This window comes from Trichoderma aggressivum (genome assembly GCF_033847375.1).
Source record: "Trichoderma aggressivum f. europaeum strain CBS 100526 chromosome Unknown scaffold_009, whole genome shotgun sequence".
NCBI lineage: Eukaryota > Fungi > Ascomycota > Sordariomycetes > Hypocreales > Hypocreaceae > Trichoderma > Trichoderma aggressivum.
Window position 1 is genome coordinate 482,359 of NW_026946375.1, and position 17,511 is coordinate 499,869.

At 47.6% G+C, this 17,511-nt stretch overlaps 7 protein-coding genes across 7 annotated transcripts; 5 read left to right on the forward strand and 2 right to left on the reverse strand.

Annotated features, from left to right (window-relative positions):
* Positions 1–500: 500 nt before the first annotated feature.
* Positions 501–1,842, forward strand: Triagg1_3267 (uncharacterized protein; the record flags this gene model as incomplete). Its single annotated transcript, XM_062897540.1, has 3 exons — positions 501–533; positions 605–1,335; positions 1,386–1,842. 3 exons carry the CDS (start codon positions 501–503, stop codon positions 1,840–1,842), a joined length of 1,221 nt encoding a protein of 406 aa, XP_062757791.1.
* A 1,017-nt stretch (positions 1,843–2,859) lies between these two features.
* On the forward strand, positions 2,860–3,869 carry Triagg1_3268 (uncharacterized protein; the record flags this gene model as incomplete). Its single annotated transcript, XM_062897541.1, has 3 exons — positions 2,860–2,989; positions 3,049–3,698; positions 3,750–3,869. The coding sequence occupies 3 exons, from the start codon at positions 2,860–2,862 to the stop codon at positions 3,867–3,869; spliced, it is 900 nt and encodes a 299-aa protein (XP_062757792.1).
* Positions 3,870–4,537: 668 nt separating this feature from the next.
* Positions 4,538–4,957, forward strand: Triagg1_3269 (uncharacterized protein; the record flags this gene model as incomplete). Its single annotated transcript, XM_062897543.1, has 1 exon — positions 4,538–4,957. The coding sequence occupies one exon, from the start codon at positions 4,538–4,540 to the stop codon at positions 4,955–4,957; it is 420 nt and encodes a 139-aa protein (XP_062757793.1).
* Positions 4,958–6,380: 1,423 nt separating this feature from the next.
* Triagg1_3270 (uncharacterized protein) lies at positions 6,381–11,514 on the forward strand (the record flags this gene model as incomplete). Its single annotated transcript, XM_062897544.1, has 3 exons — positions 6,381–6,490; positions 6,568–6,968; positions 7,193–11,514. The coding sequence occupies 3 exons, from the start codon at positions 6,381–6,383 to the stop codon at positions 11,512–11,514; spliced, it is 4,833 nt and encodes a 1,610-aa protein (XP_062757794.1).
* Positions 11,515–11,704: 190 nt separating this feature from the next.
* Triagg1_3271 (uncharacterized protein) lies at positions 11,705–13,032 on the reverse strand (the record flags this gene model as incomplete). The annotated part of the gene is made up of 6 exons (XM_062897545.1): positions 11,705–11,819; positions 11,895–11,975; positions 12,045–12,321; positions 12,368–12,459; positions 12,514–12,905; positions 12,958–13,032. The coding sequence occupies 6 exons, from the start codon at positions 13,030–13,032 to the stop codon at positions 11,705–11,707; spliced, it is 1,032 nt and encodes a 343-aa protein (XP_062757795.1).
* Positions 13,033–14,322: 1,290 nt separating this feature from the next.
* Triagg1_3272 (uncharacterized protein) lies at positions 14,323–15,723 on the forward strand (the record flags this gene model as incomplete). The annotated part of the gene is made up of 1 exon (XM_062897546.1): positions 14,323–15,723. One exon carries the CDS (start codon positions 14,323–14,325, stop codon positions 15,721–15,723), a length of 1,401 nt encoding a protein of 466 aa, XP_062757796.1.
* A 683-nt stretch (positions 15,724–16,406) lies between these two features.
* Positions 16,407–17,510, reverse strand: Triagg1_3273 (uncharacterized protein; the record flags this gene model as incomplete). Its single annotated transcript, XM_062897547.1, has 3 exons — positions 16,407–16,577; positions 16,639–16,869; positions 16,965–17,510. The coding sequence occupies 3 exons, from the start codon at positions 17,508–17,510 to the stop codon at positions 16,407–16,409; spliced, it is 948 nt and encodes a 315-aa protein (XP_062757797.1).
* Between the last annotated feature and the right edge of the window lies 1 nt (position 17,511).

Sequence of the window (17,511 nt, forward strand, 5' to 3'; positions counted from 1 at the left end):
CAAACTAGACTCGTACTATATGCTCCGTTGTTTGATCTTTTTTTTTTCGTGCCGAGCCGGGTTAGACGAATACATCTGATTCTCATTACAACGTAACTCAGCATTCGTCGCATTCACGACAATTGTTATCAAATCGCGACATTCACAACGCTAGAGCTTTGTATCTTCTCAAATCTCATGGGTTAGCATCATTCGTGTCATGGTGTCCAGATTCTTCAACTGTTCAGTGCCTGATTGCGAGAGGCCAAGTGTCAGAGCAAACGGTGGTTGCGATAGCTGTAATCGCCATTTGTGCCTCATCCACTCGTCTCCTTCTCTTCATACCTGTGATGAGGTACGAGAAACCAGTTCCTCCCCCTCTTCTTCCACAACAGCGTAGCTTGTCTCAAAACCATTCGAAGTACAATGCTAAACGTGGATTCCAATTCCAGGGGCCGTTGCAGAGTGGCAACTAGCCCATATATAATATACTCGTACTCGTACACACAAACACAATTGTGATGCGCTCTCACCATCCCAAAACGGCAAACGGTGTTCCTTTACACTGGGGACGCCCCCTCGAAATCTTTCCTCGCGCTTCCCGGCTCGTGTTAATAATTAACAGGCCTTGGATGATGCAATTTATGAATCGCAAATTGCTGCCGAAATCGATCGTCTCCGCTCTCACATCAACGACGCAGTCGTCTGTCAACTTGCATCCAGACTGAATGGCGGTCAGAGTTGCACAATTGAACACTCGTCCAAGGTTGGACTGAGCGCCCTCATGGGAAGCGGCAACTATCATGCCCGCATGTGCTTCCAAGGCGGCTCTCGCTCGTGGCTCCTCCGAGTTCCTCGAGTGACAGGCTTTGCCGTTGGTCTTCCCATCCCATTAGCGGACTATTTGATAGCCAGCGAGTACCCATCGTTGAAGTTCCTCGAAACGACTGCGGTACCAGCTCCTCGGGCTTTCAGCTATGGTGTGTGCAGCAATGGAACAGGCCATGGTGTCGGCGTGGCTTTTATTCTTATGGGAGAGTTACCAGGAAGACCCTGGACAGGCGAAGGCCTGTCCGGTACAACAGCCACTAACGAAGAAAAGGCTAGGATCTGGAGCGACGTCTCCGAGATCCTAGCTGAGCTGGAACGTCATCCCTTTCCCAAAGCCGGGTCACTTTGCCTCCAGTCATCCAATATCGGAGTTTCGGCTGTAGCAAGCGACAGATTCGTTGTACTCACTCCCGATGGCCCATTTCATAATTCCACGGCTTATTATACTGCTTTTGCTGAGCAATACTTGGCACTGATTGCAGACGGCCAACTCTACACCGAGTTTCCAGTTGATGCTTACCTCGTGTACCGCTTTCTGAAAGACAACGTATCACAGCTAGCTGAACAAGGTGGAGAAACGAAGTCTCCAGAGAAATTTTTTCGAAGCACGTTGACAGTAAAGGCGACCACTTACTTGTCGACGATGACCTCCACATTACAGGCATTATCGACTGGCAGATGGCACGTGCTGTGCCACGGAGTAAAGCCTTTGGTCCGTCCCTTGTAACTGCCGAAATGGATACATTGTGTACCCGGCAGGTTTCGCTCAGCTCCGATGATGTTGCCCTGACGGATGCTCTGCGGCAAACGGGTCTCTCTTGGATGACCAGCAGCGTGGTTGACGAGAAAGCCAGAAGGTTCTTCTGGGGGCTCGCCTTGGAACCTGAATGGTCGAATGCCTTACCCTTGGCAGTTGCAATACTGGAAGTCTTTGGGATTCAACAAGATTGGGTAGAGTGGAGAGAGAGGGCACTGACTGAATACGACACTGACGAGCGCCTAAAGAGCCTTGTTGAGAACTGTCATCCCTGAAACCGGCAACGTGGATCTAGCCATGTCAAGACCCGGAGAGATGATATTACTCCGTACGCTGCCCAATGGTTCCAGTTTTGTGAGATTTCTCTTTGAACGTACTGACTCAAGAGGGATGGTCAGTGCAGAGGTGTCCATGTCAAGACTTCGTACTTGTACCATAGAGTTGCATTGCTGGGTATCATGGCCAACCATGGAAATACTGCTCACTGCAACATCAGTACACCACTATATCTGAACTGTGCCAAGAATCCTCTAGTTTGCGTGTACTATCTTCACAGCAAGTCAACTATATTGCAGCTTCAGATGTCCAAGAGAATGAGCAAGATATACAAGAGTCATCTTTCACACTCAAGCGGTTAACAACTAACCAACTTCCTAACGGGAACCATAATCGGGGCTGTCATTGACCGTTGTAATTTTTTTGTCGTAGGGCCCAACTTGGCTGAATCTTGCAGATTATAATACGACGTCGCTTATATCATATTCTGCAATCAACATCCCTGGAGCTCCATATCGTGATTATGCCGTTGTCCAAAATGGGGTTGCAAATAAGCAAACTCAACGTATCAAATGACTTGGAAATGCCTTTACACATCTCGTTAAACTATAACGTCGTATTTTATATATCAGCGGCCCCCACGCAGATTCGTATATTTGACCATTCATTGTACAAGATCTACCTTGGTCCACTCACGCTTGCGGTCATTCTTCCGACAGTACCTTATGTTGCAGCAGCTATGTCATTGGTAACTCTCTGACTCGCATCAAAGGAGCTCGCGAATTGGGGCTTGGACATTTGTAAATACTGTTGGCGCATGACAAGAGAACACCGTAATAAGCTCCAACACACGATTCGTGCTTTTGCCGGGTACCCGTTATTGGGGCTCATACCTGCTCTGCAACACTGTGAGTTGCTTTTCAACTACAAAAAGGCTGATGTTCCAGTCACAACTTTTAACAAACACGAGCAACAGCACCGCAACTAAGACTCAATCATATTACACTCAATTCAAGATGAAGTTTCTTCTCTCTCTTGTGGGAGTTTCCACCTTGAGCACCTTTGGAGCTGCTTCACTTCTTCCTCCCATCTGGAATCCATTGGACCCCAGGTTCAACGATTGGCAACCTGCAGGCCCCGATGACTGTAAGTGAGACAAGACATGAAATCATCTAGAGTCATCTCAACTAACTGTCATATCACAGCTCGTGGACCTTGTCCCGGCCTCAATTCACTTGCCAACCATGGTTTCTTACCTCGCAGCGGCAAAAATCTTACCGTAATCGACCTTCTTCGCGGTACCTACGAGGGGCTTGGTCTCTCGCCAGAGATCTCGATCGCTATAGGTGCAGCTGAGCTCATCAAGTCATACAGGCTGGCAGCTTTTGACCTCCATGAGCTGTCCAACCATGGATTCGTCGAACACGACTGCAGTTTCGCAAGAGCAGACTTTGGGGATGGCGATAACAATGACTTTAACGAGACAATCTGGTCTGTCCCCTTGGAAGTTCTCAAGAACTATCCTATTATCACCCCTCAGGCACTGGGAGAAGCTAGGGCGGCAAGAGATGCATATGATATTGCCCACAACCCCAACAACCAGTGTGGCGCCCGTTCCGTTGTATTCGGCGCCTTGGAGAACGGTCTCCTGATACAGACTCTGGGAGGAAAACCTAAGCTCGAATGGGTTCGAAGCATATTTGAGCAGCAGAGAATCCCGACGAACCTCGGATTCCATCCTATACCCATCATACTAAACAATCTCGCCGGGATCGTCGCTGTTGGTCTTGAAACCCTCGTGGCTCAGCCCAATGTAACCGACATCCTGGGTAATGTTGTCATTAAAACTCCAGCGGTAAGACCAATCAATCTTTGTGTGAATTCATCGACTAATATAGATGTTTAGGACCTTTTGGCTGAGGTTTTCCCCATCAAAGACTATGATTTGTCTTATATTCTGGAGGTTCTTGGCTTGGCAGGGTTTCCTTCCATTACTCTATCTTCTTTGACAGATCTTCTTGGATAGATCTTCTTTGACAGGGGCATGAAGAAGCCGTAAAGAGGAGAGTTTGGTAGCTGTTGTATGTTTTTTCTGTCCTGAAAAAGCTGATGGTTGTTTAGAGCGTTGGTTGCGCTATACGAGATATCATCTTGATGACACAATCTTTTGTTTACAAACTCTCCGATTGGAGTCCCGCGGAGAACACGGTCATTGAACAGCCCAATTATCTCAGCTCTACTATATTAATACATTACCCAATCCCTCATGGCGTGATTTTTCGAATATTGGTTTTACGTCATTATAACTTTATTCTCGTCAATGTGTATCCTTACAACTGAGGGGCTGTAACACATGGATTCCGGAACCTCACCAGTTCAGCCAGTCGGGTCGCGAAAGGTAAATTGTATCGCATTATCTCTATCAAAATAAATTTTGTTGTTTTCTTGGCATTTCTAAATTCCCTGATTTCGGCTACTTTTTGAGCTAAAGTAACACATGCTCTATTCTTCTCAGATATAAAATCAGGCACCAATGTCGAAATCTTTTTGATCAACAAACAGTTCACAGCTATCTACACAAACCACAGCTAAAATAGTAGCATTTATATAACCAAAACCGAGATGTCAGCAATCGATACCAGCAGGATTTATGTTCTTAAAAACAGCTACACCGCTGCAAACAAAATACTTGCTATGAGTTCAAGCGGTGATTCCCTCTCCATGGTTGACGCGGATAGCGTTAGTTCTAATGCTCTCTGGATCCTCACCCCGACAACCAAGAGCAACTACTATCGCCTTCACACAGTTGCCAGGGGCGTGGGGAAGTCGCTCGACGTTATCAATGACGGAGTGGAAAACATCAATCTCCACATGGCCGACACCGGTGATTTCTCCGGCCAGTTTTGGAGATTCGACAATTGGACTCCATGCGGTCAGTGTTATCCATATCGCCTGAGCAATACTTTTACGGGACAAGATAAGCACCTGGACGTATACTCGGATACGTTTGTTGCTCACCTCGCTGGTGGCAACCATAGCGGGCAGCATTGGGAGCTTGTTCTTACATCCACTGTTGCGCCACTCGCAGATGCTTCTACTACGTCCAAATCATGAATGCCACGGTCATTTGGTAAGAATCTCCCATGATACTCCCAGTAACAGTTAATCACGTGTACTAAACCATCTAAAGAATCCACGTTAGATCCCAAAGGGGGGGATTGGAAGTGTGTGCAGAGCTAGACTTGAGTTTTGTGATAGTTTGGCCTTGGAAATTCCGTGCTCAATAATCCAGATAATTTTTTTTAAATTGAAGCACTTATTACTTTGACTTTTCAATTTCATCCGATTGGTGGTCCTCGTCATAGTCAGGGCGTAACATTGCCTTGGACCACTTACACGAAGCGGGTAGAAGCCGCCGCAACCTTAGTTGTGGGGAGAGCCGAGCGGGGTTTAACAAAGGATTACAGAGGCACGTCGTATTCGAAAGAGGCTAAAACTGTCTCAGTTAGTTGTCGTACACCATCACCAGCTTGTCCAATGGAGTGATGGCGCCCCCACGATGGACACACCTTGCAGCCTCCCTTGTGCAGCTGAGCTTCGGTGTCCAAGAGCCTCAAGTTGCCTGGAATCCTGCATACTTATCTATTTGTACGGAGTTGTAGTTTTTTATCCTTGGAGCCTAAGCTGAGGTAACAGAGTTTGACTTAATGAGGGTGGGCACCCTCAGCGCAACAAGCCACATAGACAAAAGCATCGAAACATGCCGTCGAGCCAGTTAAAACACGAAGGCTGGCGGTCTACTCCGTACATACAGTACACGTACATGCGCCTGTTCCACTAGGGGCGGCAGGGGCCATAAACCTTCGGGTGACTACCAGAACAGAAACAGACGGCCAACAACATGACGCTCCCAAACCATCAACTCTTAACGACCATCTACTCCTCTTTACCTTGAGAATCATTACGTTTTGGCCAAGTCGTCACCGTTGAGTCTTTCATCCATCCCTGCCAGTTCCACGTGGGCTGACTCGAGTAGTACTGGCTACTTTAGTGTGTCTGGGTGGTATTATCGCGCCCTGGCTAGGCGATGGAGGCTCTTTTCTCTGTCGGCGTACTCTGTACAATCACGGCGTACGAAGTACATGAAGGCATACAAAGCCGATAACAACTTGGTCTTATCACTTCATCTATTTCAATCCTCCTGAGCCGACAAAAGGTTTTGTCGGTAAAGGTATGTCTGCAGGATCAGATGAGCCCGAAGAAGCTGCTCGCAAATGGGTGTGCGAGGGCGGGCCTGCATTGGTAATGCATGTCGGGGGTGTCTGGACGCGGGATCAGGCTCTACGGCTGATTCCCAAATAAAAAAAGCAAAGTTGCGATCCGAATAGCATATAGCCCGATTGCCGCAACCCAGCCTCTTGGATGCCACGATTTTCCCTTAACCATGACCTCCTCATAACGACAATATCCATTCCCATCAACCATCGCGTAATAGATATTGTCTTGTCGCTGTCTAGGCGCGACTCAGCGTCTCAAAATGGCTCAGGGCATGGGGTTTGCGATTTTTTTCATGCTATGGCTTGCTGGTCGTGTGTCTGCCGACGGCGGAGATGATTTTGCAAACAATCTGGCCTCGGACCTGGGACCGTAAGTGAAAAGTCCATCCAAAGGACTCGTGCTACTATTCGTCTTTCAAACATTATACTGATATTGCATGCGAGTAGTATTATTGCGCTATTTGGCGAACGGGTCGTCATGCAGTTCATGAGCCAAGCCATGGGCATCGCCGACTGCATACTCTTGGCCGTCGCCCCGATTGGCGCAATCACCACCGTTGTGAGCGCTATCCGAGTTGCCGGGCCGGCATGGCTGAAGTCGTTCATTGGAAGAGCCAGAGAGAATCTCTCGGCGGCAGAAATCGACGTCATGTCGTCTACGTCTAAGGAGGCCTGCGAGCTTTGGAACGGTCACAGCGTGGTTAGATGTCCAGGATCAGCCGATATATATCAGTTCATTTGCCTTCTGCCAGATGGGAGTGATGCCGACTCTCTATCTCAGAAGGAGGTTCATATTCGGTATGAGAAACTGGAGAAAGTAGTGAGCGAGAAGATCCTACAGAAGACCGGTAAGCACTCATGCATTCGTACCCACTTCTCAGCCATCTGCTAAGATACATTGGAGAATCTGCCGGTCCAAGATATGCTTGGACGTCGTTCAAAAAGATTCTGGCACGATTTTCGGATGGCTTGAAGGATAGTTGCGGAAAGCTGTTGCGTTCCTCCGCCTTATCTTCGCAAAATCGACAACGAATGAAAAGCGAACCAACAACGTCTTTTGACAGTGATCTAGAAACCGGAAATGGATCCAGCAACAGCACCCAAATACAGATTATTGCATCTAAGAACGGGAAGAACTCCGTCGTGATCAACGACGTTGGTTCCATGCGAAGAAGAGATACTAGCAAAACTGATGCTAGTAAGGCGGATTCAGGAAAGACTGATACTGGTACCACAGTTTCTGGGGTTTCGGAATCCGTCAAGACGGACAGGACAAACTTTCGCAAAGAAGATTCTAGTACCGAACGAGATGCAAAGGAAATGATTGTCGTTGTTGAATCTGATGACAGCGCGCCAAATCTTCTCCTCAATTGCCACGATAGAGTCGAACGAGGCGAAATTTATCTTGCAGCCACTATCGGTGTGATGCTCCAGCTCGGTGCTCTTGTATATTTTGGTTTCATCACCTATCATCAGCCTATCAAGGGCAAATTCCTAAAGGATGGCAAGAGAGTCGTCGACTATGCTTTTCCATGTGCCGCCGGAGGAACTCTTCTCTTGGTACTCGGTCTGTTCATGTGCGCCTGGGTTGTTGAAAAGAGCACAGCAGAGACATGTTATGAGGCGGACAAGCATCAGATCTTTATTGTATGGTTGCAAAAGCATCATACTGTGAGCGAGCAGGTCTTTAGGCCCTTTGCAATCTACCCAACCAGGAAACGAAAATACATCACAATGTCTCGTCGAAATATCAGGGAAAATATGCGAGAGAATTCCATTATGGGCCATAACGAGAAGGATGCCGAAGATACAAAGGAGAAGGATGAGCAAACTCGGGAAAGAATTTTGGAGAATATAACATTTATCGGCGCTCTCATTTCCCTCGTTGGATTCATTGGACAATTCATTGGAATGAGAGGGCTCAACTGGACAGCATCAATTCTACAACTTGGCATCACGATTGTGGTGACAATTATAAGGGTCATTGTTCGACGTGGCCTCGGAAAATCTCCGATTCGCACGCGCTTGAAGTCAAAATCCGAGCTGGATTGGTTTGCTCTGAGCTTTGGAGATATTAAAACAGCTCCCTGGGCGATACTTGATGACATTCCTCGCAAGGGGAGAGAGAATGATGCTTCAAAAGACGACAGTTCCCCCAGGTGGCGTATCTGCACCGGAGACAAGCAGGCATATCCCTCTTTGAAGTTGGTCGATGATGAGAGTCGCCGAATTGAGAAAACATCAATGGCCCATAAGATGATGGTGGCGCGACAGCAATTGCGAAATCTTTCCAAGTGGAAAAGTCCGGTCCGTGAAGAGGCGGCTCGTTTAACATCGGCGATTGAAACCATTGCCCAAACATTTCTAGAAGAATTGCCTGAAGGAAATTATGTGTGGAGTATTCCAGCAATTTACAGAGGGTTACCAGATGAACATGTCGATATAGAGCTTGAAAAGAAAAAGGACATGAAGTGGCAAGTCAAAGATACAGCAGGGAGGATCGAAGCAATTCTCTCGCTGTGGTTGTACTCAACCCCGCCAGCGAAGCTTTCCGACAGTAATCAACCTCGCCAGTTACGGCTGTATGGATCGAGTGAGCATCAGAACCGCTTGTCCCGAGATCTCCATTGGTGGATGCCAGAAGTCATCGCTGAGATGTCTACACAAACAAAGGCTGAGGTAGATGAGAAGAAAAGCATTGGTACGACAGTAGTCGGGTTCACCTCAGAAGAAGGATCCGTCGAGTCTACAGACGAAGACGGAGAAGATACAAAGTATCTCGTCCTTGAGTGCCAAGAAAAGCAAGAAAGGCTCTTCTCCAGGGACTTATTATTCTCGTTCTTACGCGCAGTCGCAAAGATGCCTGAAGTCACCATATCAAGCGCGTCGAGCATACAGCAGATGAACTATAGTAAGATGACGGAGGACTGGAGAGAACTGAAAATTAAAAACGACACCATTTCCAACTTGGCCAGGAAACTGGAGAAGATCGGATTCGGCACGCTATCGGATATCTATTTCGATCTTATTGTACCCTTAAGCCTTGAGCAGAAACTAAGCAACATCAAGAATGTCATCGACGATGCTACAAAACAAGCCCAAAGGTATGAACGAACATGTCAATGGAAAAAGTTAGTCGACAGCTGTACTTGTCTCCTTGACTTGTCTCTGCAATTTGATCTAGCAAAGGAGTCGTCTGGTCCATTGGCCATAGCTGTATGCTTGGGGTTTCTCAGCAGGCTACGCCATGAATCTGTGCTCCAGAAGGCGGAAGGGCGAGAGGAAGAGGAACTCACAAAGCAATTGAACATTCTGATGACAAAATTAAAGGACGAAAGATTCGCAAAGCAAGCTAATATCTCAATACCAACGAGGATGCAAATGAAGGAATGGCACTATGCCATGCCCTTCAGTACAATAATTGGTCCTGCACCTGACAACATAAGATCACTGCCGGAGAGTTTCCAAATCACGGCTGATCATCAACAGTTCATGCAAGAAATCGAGTCGGAGAAAACTCTGTATTTCTGGGATTTCGAAAAGCTCGAAAAGATAGACGCCTTCGGCTGGTCGCCGCTTCATTATGCTGCCAACTTACAAGCCGACAATATGCGCATAGTCTTCTCTCGGAAAGGCGATGTTCTCAACATTCGGGACTTTATGGGATGGACGCCGTTGCAACATGCCTGCCTCGTAGGTAACGAGAGAGTAGTGGACATGCTACTTGATCGCGACGCTCCAATTGAGATTGCCGGATATGATGGAATTACACCGATGCACTGCGCTGTTCGAAGTGGAAATGCCGATATACTGCAAATGCTAGTCGATAAGGTCAAGTCAGGGCGCCAAAGATATACCGGAAAGGGTGTGGTCCATGTCGATCGTAACGAAAGACATCCGATTCACTGGGCTGCAGTCAAGGGAGATGTGGACTTGGTCTGGCTGCTTAAGGACGACATTAGTCTCAAGGATCGCTTCGGTTGGACCTGTCTTCATCTGGCTGCGATATATGGGCACGAAGACTTACTCACATGTATCATTGAGGATTGCGGAGCGGATATTAATATCGGTGACAACGATTCCCGTACACCTCTGCATCTCGCAATCGAAAACAAATCGCTGCCGGCCATCTCTTTGTTAATTAACGCTGGTGCGCAAGTCAATGCCAAATCAAAGGATGGCTCAACTCCGCTTCACATAGCTGTTAAACAGATTGACACTGTACAGCTACTTCTACAAAATGGTGCTGATAAGGAAGCAACTGATCTAGAAGGACGCACACCACTCTATCAGGCCCTGGCAGATGGTACAATTGAAGTCGCTACACTTTTGGTAGACGAGGGTGCAAACGTTGCGATCGCGGCAAAGGATGGAAGAACACCACTACACATGGCGCTTAGTCTTGGGGCAAAGGGATTCGGTATTGCAAAGAGACTCCTTCAATCTGATTCATCTAAAGCCACTTCTTATGCCAAGGCTAAAGCCAAAGACGAAGCAACTCCACTTCACATAGCAGCAGAGCATGGCCCATCTGAAGCTATAGAGCTGCTACGTGGACTTGGAGCTGATGTTGACGCGCTGGACGATTTCGGACAAACGCCGTTGCTCATATCAATCTACAAGAAGAAATGGGATATCGCAGAACTGCTGATCAAAGCTGGTGCCAAAGTCGACGCTGACGAAAGAGAGGGATACGCACCGCTACTTGGCGCGGTCGCAGGAGGAAGCGACAGAATTGTACAATTGTTGTTGAAAGCCAAGGTTGATGTAGATGCTGTCGACGAAGATGGATATTCGCCATTACATCTTGCAGTCTCTCAACACGAACTCAATATCCTTCAACAGTTGTTGAAGGCGGGCGCGAACATAGATGCCGTTAGCGAGGCTGGTAACCAAACGCCATTGCACATTGCCGTTCGCAACAAGCACAGGGATATTGTAAAGATCCTGCTCGAGAAGGGAGCCAGTACCACGTTATACAACTCTCTCGACTTCTCGCCGCTACAACACTCGTTGTATATCGGTAACCTTGAGCTTGTGCAAGAGTTTGTTGCGCATGACAAGAAAGCAAGCGTGAAAGCAGTCTTAGAAAAGGGGAAAGACGGTAACACGCCAATGCATACCTTGTGTCAATGGTCTTGTTACGAGAGCGACGAAGAAACCATGCTCAAAATGCTTGAAGAACTTTTGAGCGTCAGCCCGGAGATTGACATTAACGCCAAGAATGATGAACAATTGACTCCGTTGGATTTGGCAGTTTCTAGAGCGGGAAGTTATCGTAATTTTATATGCACGTTGGTGAGAAAGGGGGCAACTTCAGGTTCGGAAGAAACATCGAGAGAGTTTTTTGGTTGGAAGGATGATATGGAGGTTAGCGATGAGATGCTTGAATAATGGCAGGAGGGCAGGAGTATAATGAGTTAAGATGTAATTAATCGTGTGGGAGCTTGATTCAGAAACGACAGAATATGGTAAAGAAGTAAATAGAGCTACATCGCCAACTGGCCAGTAGTCGGTCAAGTAGATTAGTATAGTTGGTTTCTGTTCGAATTGAATATGTTAGCATTTGATGAGAAGCCGTGAATTAACTCCGTACCTCGTAAGTCTTGCATTCTGTCTCCGCCGTATCGTAGAGTGCGTCTGCGAGGGTCTTGAACTCCGTTGCGGTGCGGACAAATCCACCAATCGTGTCCCAATTGCTAGGTGATAAATATATAAGCAAATGTAAGTTCATAAATATCTGCTGAAGACATAAGAGCTGTAAGGCACTAAACCGGTGGTATTTGCGGCTCCAAGCGTGGGTCTCATTCCGAAAATTCCCTGAGCCGCCGATGGTGATCTGATGCTCCCCAAAGCTGAAAGATAATTAGCAAACCCCTATTAAGATACAGCAATGAGGTATCTTACTGTCTGTTCCCAATGACGTGTCAAGCCACGTATACGTGGAAACAGCGGAAGCACTGCCAGCACTGCTTCCACTAGGCGTGAGATAGCCGTCTCCGCGCGGATTCCAAGGTCCATGATAGTCGACCCAGTCACTCGTTGGCCATTCCGAGTCCGCAAATCGTGTAGTCTTTAGCTTTCCAACTATCGCAAAGCCCAAATCGATAAGCTGCTTGACTAATGCTGCGCTTTCTTCTTTGTGTGGATAGAGCTCGGTATAGGCACGCGAAGAAGCTCCTGTCTTGAGCCCTTTCAAATCTATAATGACTTTTATAGCTATGCAAGCCCGCGTACGGCTTATGACATGATTTGGTATAGTATAGGCGAGAGGGTACGGCGACAGTGAGAGCTGATGGAAACTGTTCTCCGTACGCAGAAGCATCTAGAGATCGAAAGCTTCAACAATGTTAGCTCTGGCCAACAGGCAGGGATTTCAGGTTCAATACTCACCCATCACCATCATCTGGAACTGTGGCCGCTATAAAGGCATTCTGCAGTATCGGGGTACAACCGATAGGCTTGGTAAAGCTGACCGTGATGCAGGAATAAGGACCCTGAGGAAGCTGAACTTCCGCTGCGCCATCGTAAAATAGACGTATATCATTAGCTCCAAGGCTGCGAAGAATATTCTTGTCGTTTTCCGTGAGTTGAAGGTCAGTTTCGGTTGTCTGGACAATTATAGTCCCAATGAAATCTCGCGACCAGACATCAGCCTTGGTCCTGAAATCATCCAAGATGGTCTGGAGCACGCTCGCGGTAGGGAATTGATCATCAACTGTAAGAATAGTACACGCTTCGGCGGCCGTATCGCGGTCAAACGTCGGTATGTCAAGGTGAGAGCCCTATGGATCATCAGCAAATGATTGAAGCTTGCACAATGCATTTAGGCCTCACAGAAAGATTTAAAGGGTGCATGTAGTAAGATATGTCGCCGAGTCGGACAACTGTCGACACAAGTCCCCCAGCCATGGCTTGTCTGTAGAAGATGGCGAATATTACTCCGAGCAGTATTGTTGATAGAGCCATCTCATGTACTCAAGTCTCGCGCTGAGCTTTGCTAAAAGGGAGCAGGAAAGTGATATCAGTAGCTTCAGCAGCTATACGGGTGACTTGCAAATTGGGAGCGATAGAAATTGCTGAGGTAGTCAACGAGGATGAAAAGACAAGGGCACCAGAACTCCCAGAAAACTGAGGCTCTGCGGTGAGGGTATGTGACAGTGACCTTTTCGGTAGTTATATCTCAGGCACACGAGATATATATAGTGTTTATGGCACGGGTAGATTGGCGTATAATCATACAAGGCAACTCTCAAGGTTGGCGGACCGTGCGTAAAGGAATGTAGGCTTGGGCAGTTAGTTACGTGTAGTTTTCTTTGTGTTTTCTAACCAATGGGAATCTTTCGGCCAACAAGCAACAAAGAATTGGGAAGAAACAGGGAACGAGTATTTGTCATGGATGAAGAAAAAGGCATTGACTACAAGATGTTTGCCTGAAATTGGGGGAGAGGGGGGTAACATTTGAGAGGTCTGCAGGTCAGGAGCTTCTCCAGAGAAAGGGCAAAAAAAGGTCCCTCACTAGGTAAATAGCAATGGAGTAAAAAAGAGAGAATGTTTGATCCGGTAAGTCTTTAGCTAGCTGGGTAGTATTGTATATGACGAAGAAGTATACGACAGATCAAGTCAAGAGAAAGGGCTGCTAAACAAAAGATGCAAAAAAAGAAATTTCCAATTCCGGATAACGCATTGGGGCATCTTGCTCCCGGCAGGGCTTGAACCTGCGACCTTCGCATTACCAAGGCTAGACGGTTAAGTCCAGTATTAGTACGAAGCTCTAACCAACTGAGCTACGGAAGCGCATCCGATTTAGGAAATTATCGGGTTCGAAACTGAGAGGGTCCCGAATCGTTGAACGTTGAGACCGTTATTACCATTCATATAAGACATCTCATATATTCTGTTTTCACACGAGGTGCATCACTTCAACTGCTTTCTTTCTCATATTCTGGTTATCGGAGACTTCATCACATGCGAACATCATCAGCCTTTCATCAACTTGACCTAATTCTAGCCTAAATACCTTATCTCATCATGACCTTAAAAGTCTTTGTTCTCTCATTAACATACCTAGTATCTGTAGGGTGGCAAACTCGTGCAGCTTCGCACATTTTGGCACCGTGCTGCTTAGTCATCTCAGATATCGAAGACTTCTTTTCTGGCCATCAAGATCCAGCAAATGTTCCATCTCTGCCAAGTTTCGGCATGTCTACTTCACCATCACCTGCATCAGTGCTAAACTTCAATGCGCTCTTCGATAATCCTCTGTTCGCCGGAGGAATCGGCCTCGCCTCCTTAGGAGCTGCCGCGGCGTTTGCCCGCAAAGGATCAATCGTCGTCCTCGGAGCTGCTCGCCGCCGGCTTCTTGTCAATGTCGAGATAAGCAAACAAGATCCGGCGTATCCCTGGATCCTCGCATGGCTGTCGCAGCCTCGTGAGACGCCGGGCTTTATTGCCTCGCGGCTCACAAGAATTCACAACCTGTCAGTGGCGACAGCGACAGCTTCAAGAGGACAAGGAGCAGGCGGGCCTATCAACGCTCATTTCTTTCTTCAGCCGGGATATGGCCGCCACATTGTCAAGTTTGGCAAGGCTTTCATTTCGGTCAACAGAGAGAAGCACAACACGGCGAACATGAATACCGGAGAGCCGCATGAGATTGTCCAGTTGACCACCCTCTGGGCGCATCGACATGTGTTTGAAGACCTCTTTAGAGAGGCGCACCAATTGGCTGCAAAAGCCAACGAAGGAAAGACGGTAGTTTATTCCGCACGTGGACTTGAATGGAGTCCGCTTGGAGATCCTCGAAAGAAGAGGCCCCTCGGCTCAGTCATATTGGACGAGGGGATCAAGGAGAGCATAGTTGGCGATGTCAAAGATTTCTTGACAAGGCAGCAGTGGTATGTTGATCGGGGTATCCCTTACCGGAGGGGATATCTCCTGTTTGGGCCTCCAGGAAGTGGCAAAAGCTCGTTTATCCAAGCGCTGGCGGGAGAGCTTGACTTTGGTGTTGCCATGATCAACCTCAGCGAAATGGGTATGACGGATGATAAATTGGCATACCTCCTTACGAAACTGCCCAAGAGAAGTTTGCTTCTGTTGGAAGATGCGGACGCCGCCTTTGTCAACCGCCGACAGCGAGACACGGATGGATACAGCGGTGCCAATGTCACCTTCTCGGGTCTTCTCAATGCACTGGATGGTGTCGCAGCCGGTGAAGAGCGCATAGCTTTCCTTACTACCAACCACATTGAGCGCCTAGATCCTGCATTGATCCGGCCCGGCCGGGTGGACATGATGCTGAAAATTGGGGAGGCAACAAAGTACCAGGCTACACAGATGTGGGATCGCTTTTATGGAGATATTGACCAGGATCACTCTGGTCGGGCACGGTTCTTGGAACGGCTGGAAGAGCTCGGCTTGTTTGGACAATACAAGGATGGACAAGCGTCTAATCGTCACACGAGCGCTGCTGCTATTCAGGGCTTATTCCTGTTCAACAAGAGCGATATGCAAGGTGCCATCAACATGGCTGAGGGTCTGATTCCAAGGAAATTTGAGGCCGAACGCCCAACTCCCGACGGGGTTATCAAGACGCCAGTCTGAGAATGTGGGTGTAGGAGCTATCTGTATAATAATCATGTATTATAAATTTGAACGATACCCGGTTAGACAAAGAAACATTGTGATGATGGCTTGGACCATTTGAGTCGTGCATCGAATTTCTTGAACAAAGAGGCGATTGACCCATTTCGACTCTTTGCCTGTAAGTAAGAACACAGTGCTGCGGCATAGGCTGAGACAAGATTACCTATGTGTGTAGTCTGAGGCAAATTACCGATTTTGTATGTCGAGGTAGTCTACATATGTACCTAGTCTGGAAGCAAGGTTTCTCAATGATCAAATAATTGGAACTAAAAGTATTGTCTAACCTGCACTTAAAAATAATGATAATGAGAGACCAAATTTTCTTATCCTAAATCCTTTTATCTCGTCCATTTTTAACTCTATATGTCCTCGGCCAACGTCAGCGTGTCAACGAGGCGTCCAACCCCGTCACCAACGCAGGCCAATCAGGATTGACATAATGTTTGACATCCCAAGAGATCGTGTGGTATACAATACAGCATAAATACCAAACACGAAGAGGGTATCTGATGCTTTCCTCCTAGATAGAGAATATGGCCTATTCTTCTCCTTAGATCTAATGGGAGAATATCTATACAGGTCCTTGCCACTTGCCCAGCCAGAGGCAGAGCAATCTATCATTCTGTACAGCTTCAGTTTGCTTAGTGAAGACCTTGAAGTTGACACACATCCAATGTATGGCAAGTTGTGAAACCCTGAAGCAGAGCGGTCACATGTGAGTACATTGCGCATAAGATGGCGACATGGAAGAGCTGGTGTGAGCTTCCAAATATGTCGAATGTACCTGGCGCCAAACGCTCAGGAATTCGGAACTGCAGGGGATTTGTTAGCATGTGTTCTCGACTTTCGGTGAGGTGAGCGTGCTAGACATACCGCATAAAGGCTGACCCCGGTACCATAGAAGGAAAGCTCGATCAGGTACCATTTCATTCCAGAATATTGGAGCATGTATTCAAGGCCGTATCGTTGAACTCCATGTAGCAGCGGGATAAACGATGAAGCGCCAAAAACAACAAAGGCGCCCACTTTCACTTTCCGCCAGCGCGGCGTTTTAAGAATAGGGTTTGAGATGAGAACACCAGTGATTGTGCCCGTGGATAAGATCTGGAACTCATGTTAGCGTACTAATTATTGGATGTTTAGCCCAGCTGTCAGGTGAGCGGGTGTGAGCGGTGATGGTCGCTCGGAGAGAGACTGACAATACCCCAGTGCAGTTTTTGCAAGTCCGCTTCACAGAAGAACACATAGAAGATGCCGGAAGAGAACGTGCCCACTGTGACAATGACAATACCAAGCAAATCCATTCCATGCCAGAACAGGTCTAGGCGATGCGAGTGAGGCTGTATCAGGTGGTAAAGTGAGCTCAAGACCAAACAGATTTCCGCACACCAGAAGTAAACTCCAAACGCCGCATAGTCCATGGACGAGACGTTGAGAAACTGAGGCTGGGACAGCACCCGAAGAACGAGAGGTGCCAAGATGGGTAGGAGCAGAGCCCCGATCAGATGAGTGTACACATTGCAAGTCTCGTTGTGCAAAAAGGTCAGGCTGGCGAGGACCTCGAGATAGTCTCCGTTCTCTGGCCGATAGCCTCGGAGGATGTACTTGTTGTCAAACTGCCAATCAGCAACCTCGTTCCACGATACGGTTCGCGGTTTTTTGGCCTTTGGTTGACCTGCGGGGGTGTTTGTGGTGCTCATGTTGACTTGCGGCACCCGTCGTTTCTTGAGTTGTGTTTCTGACATG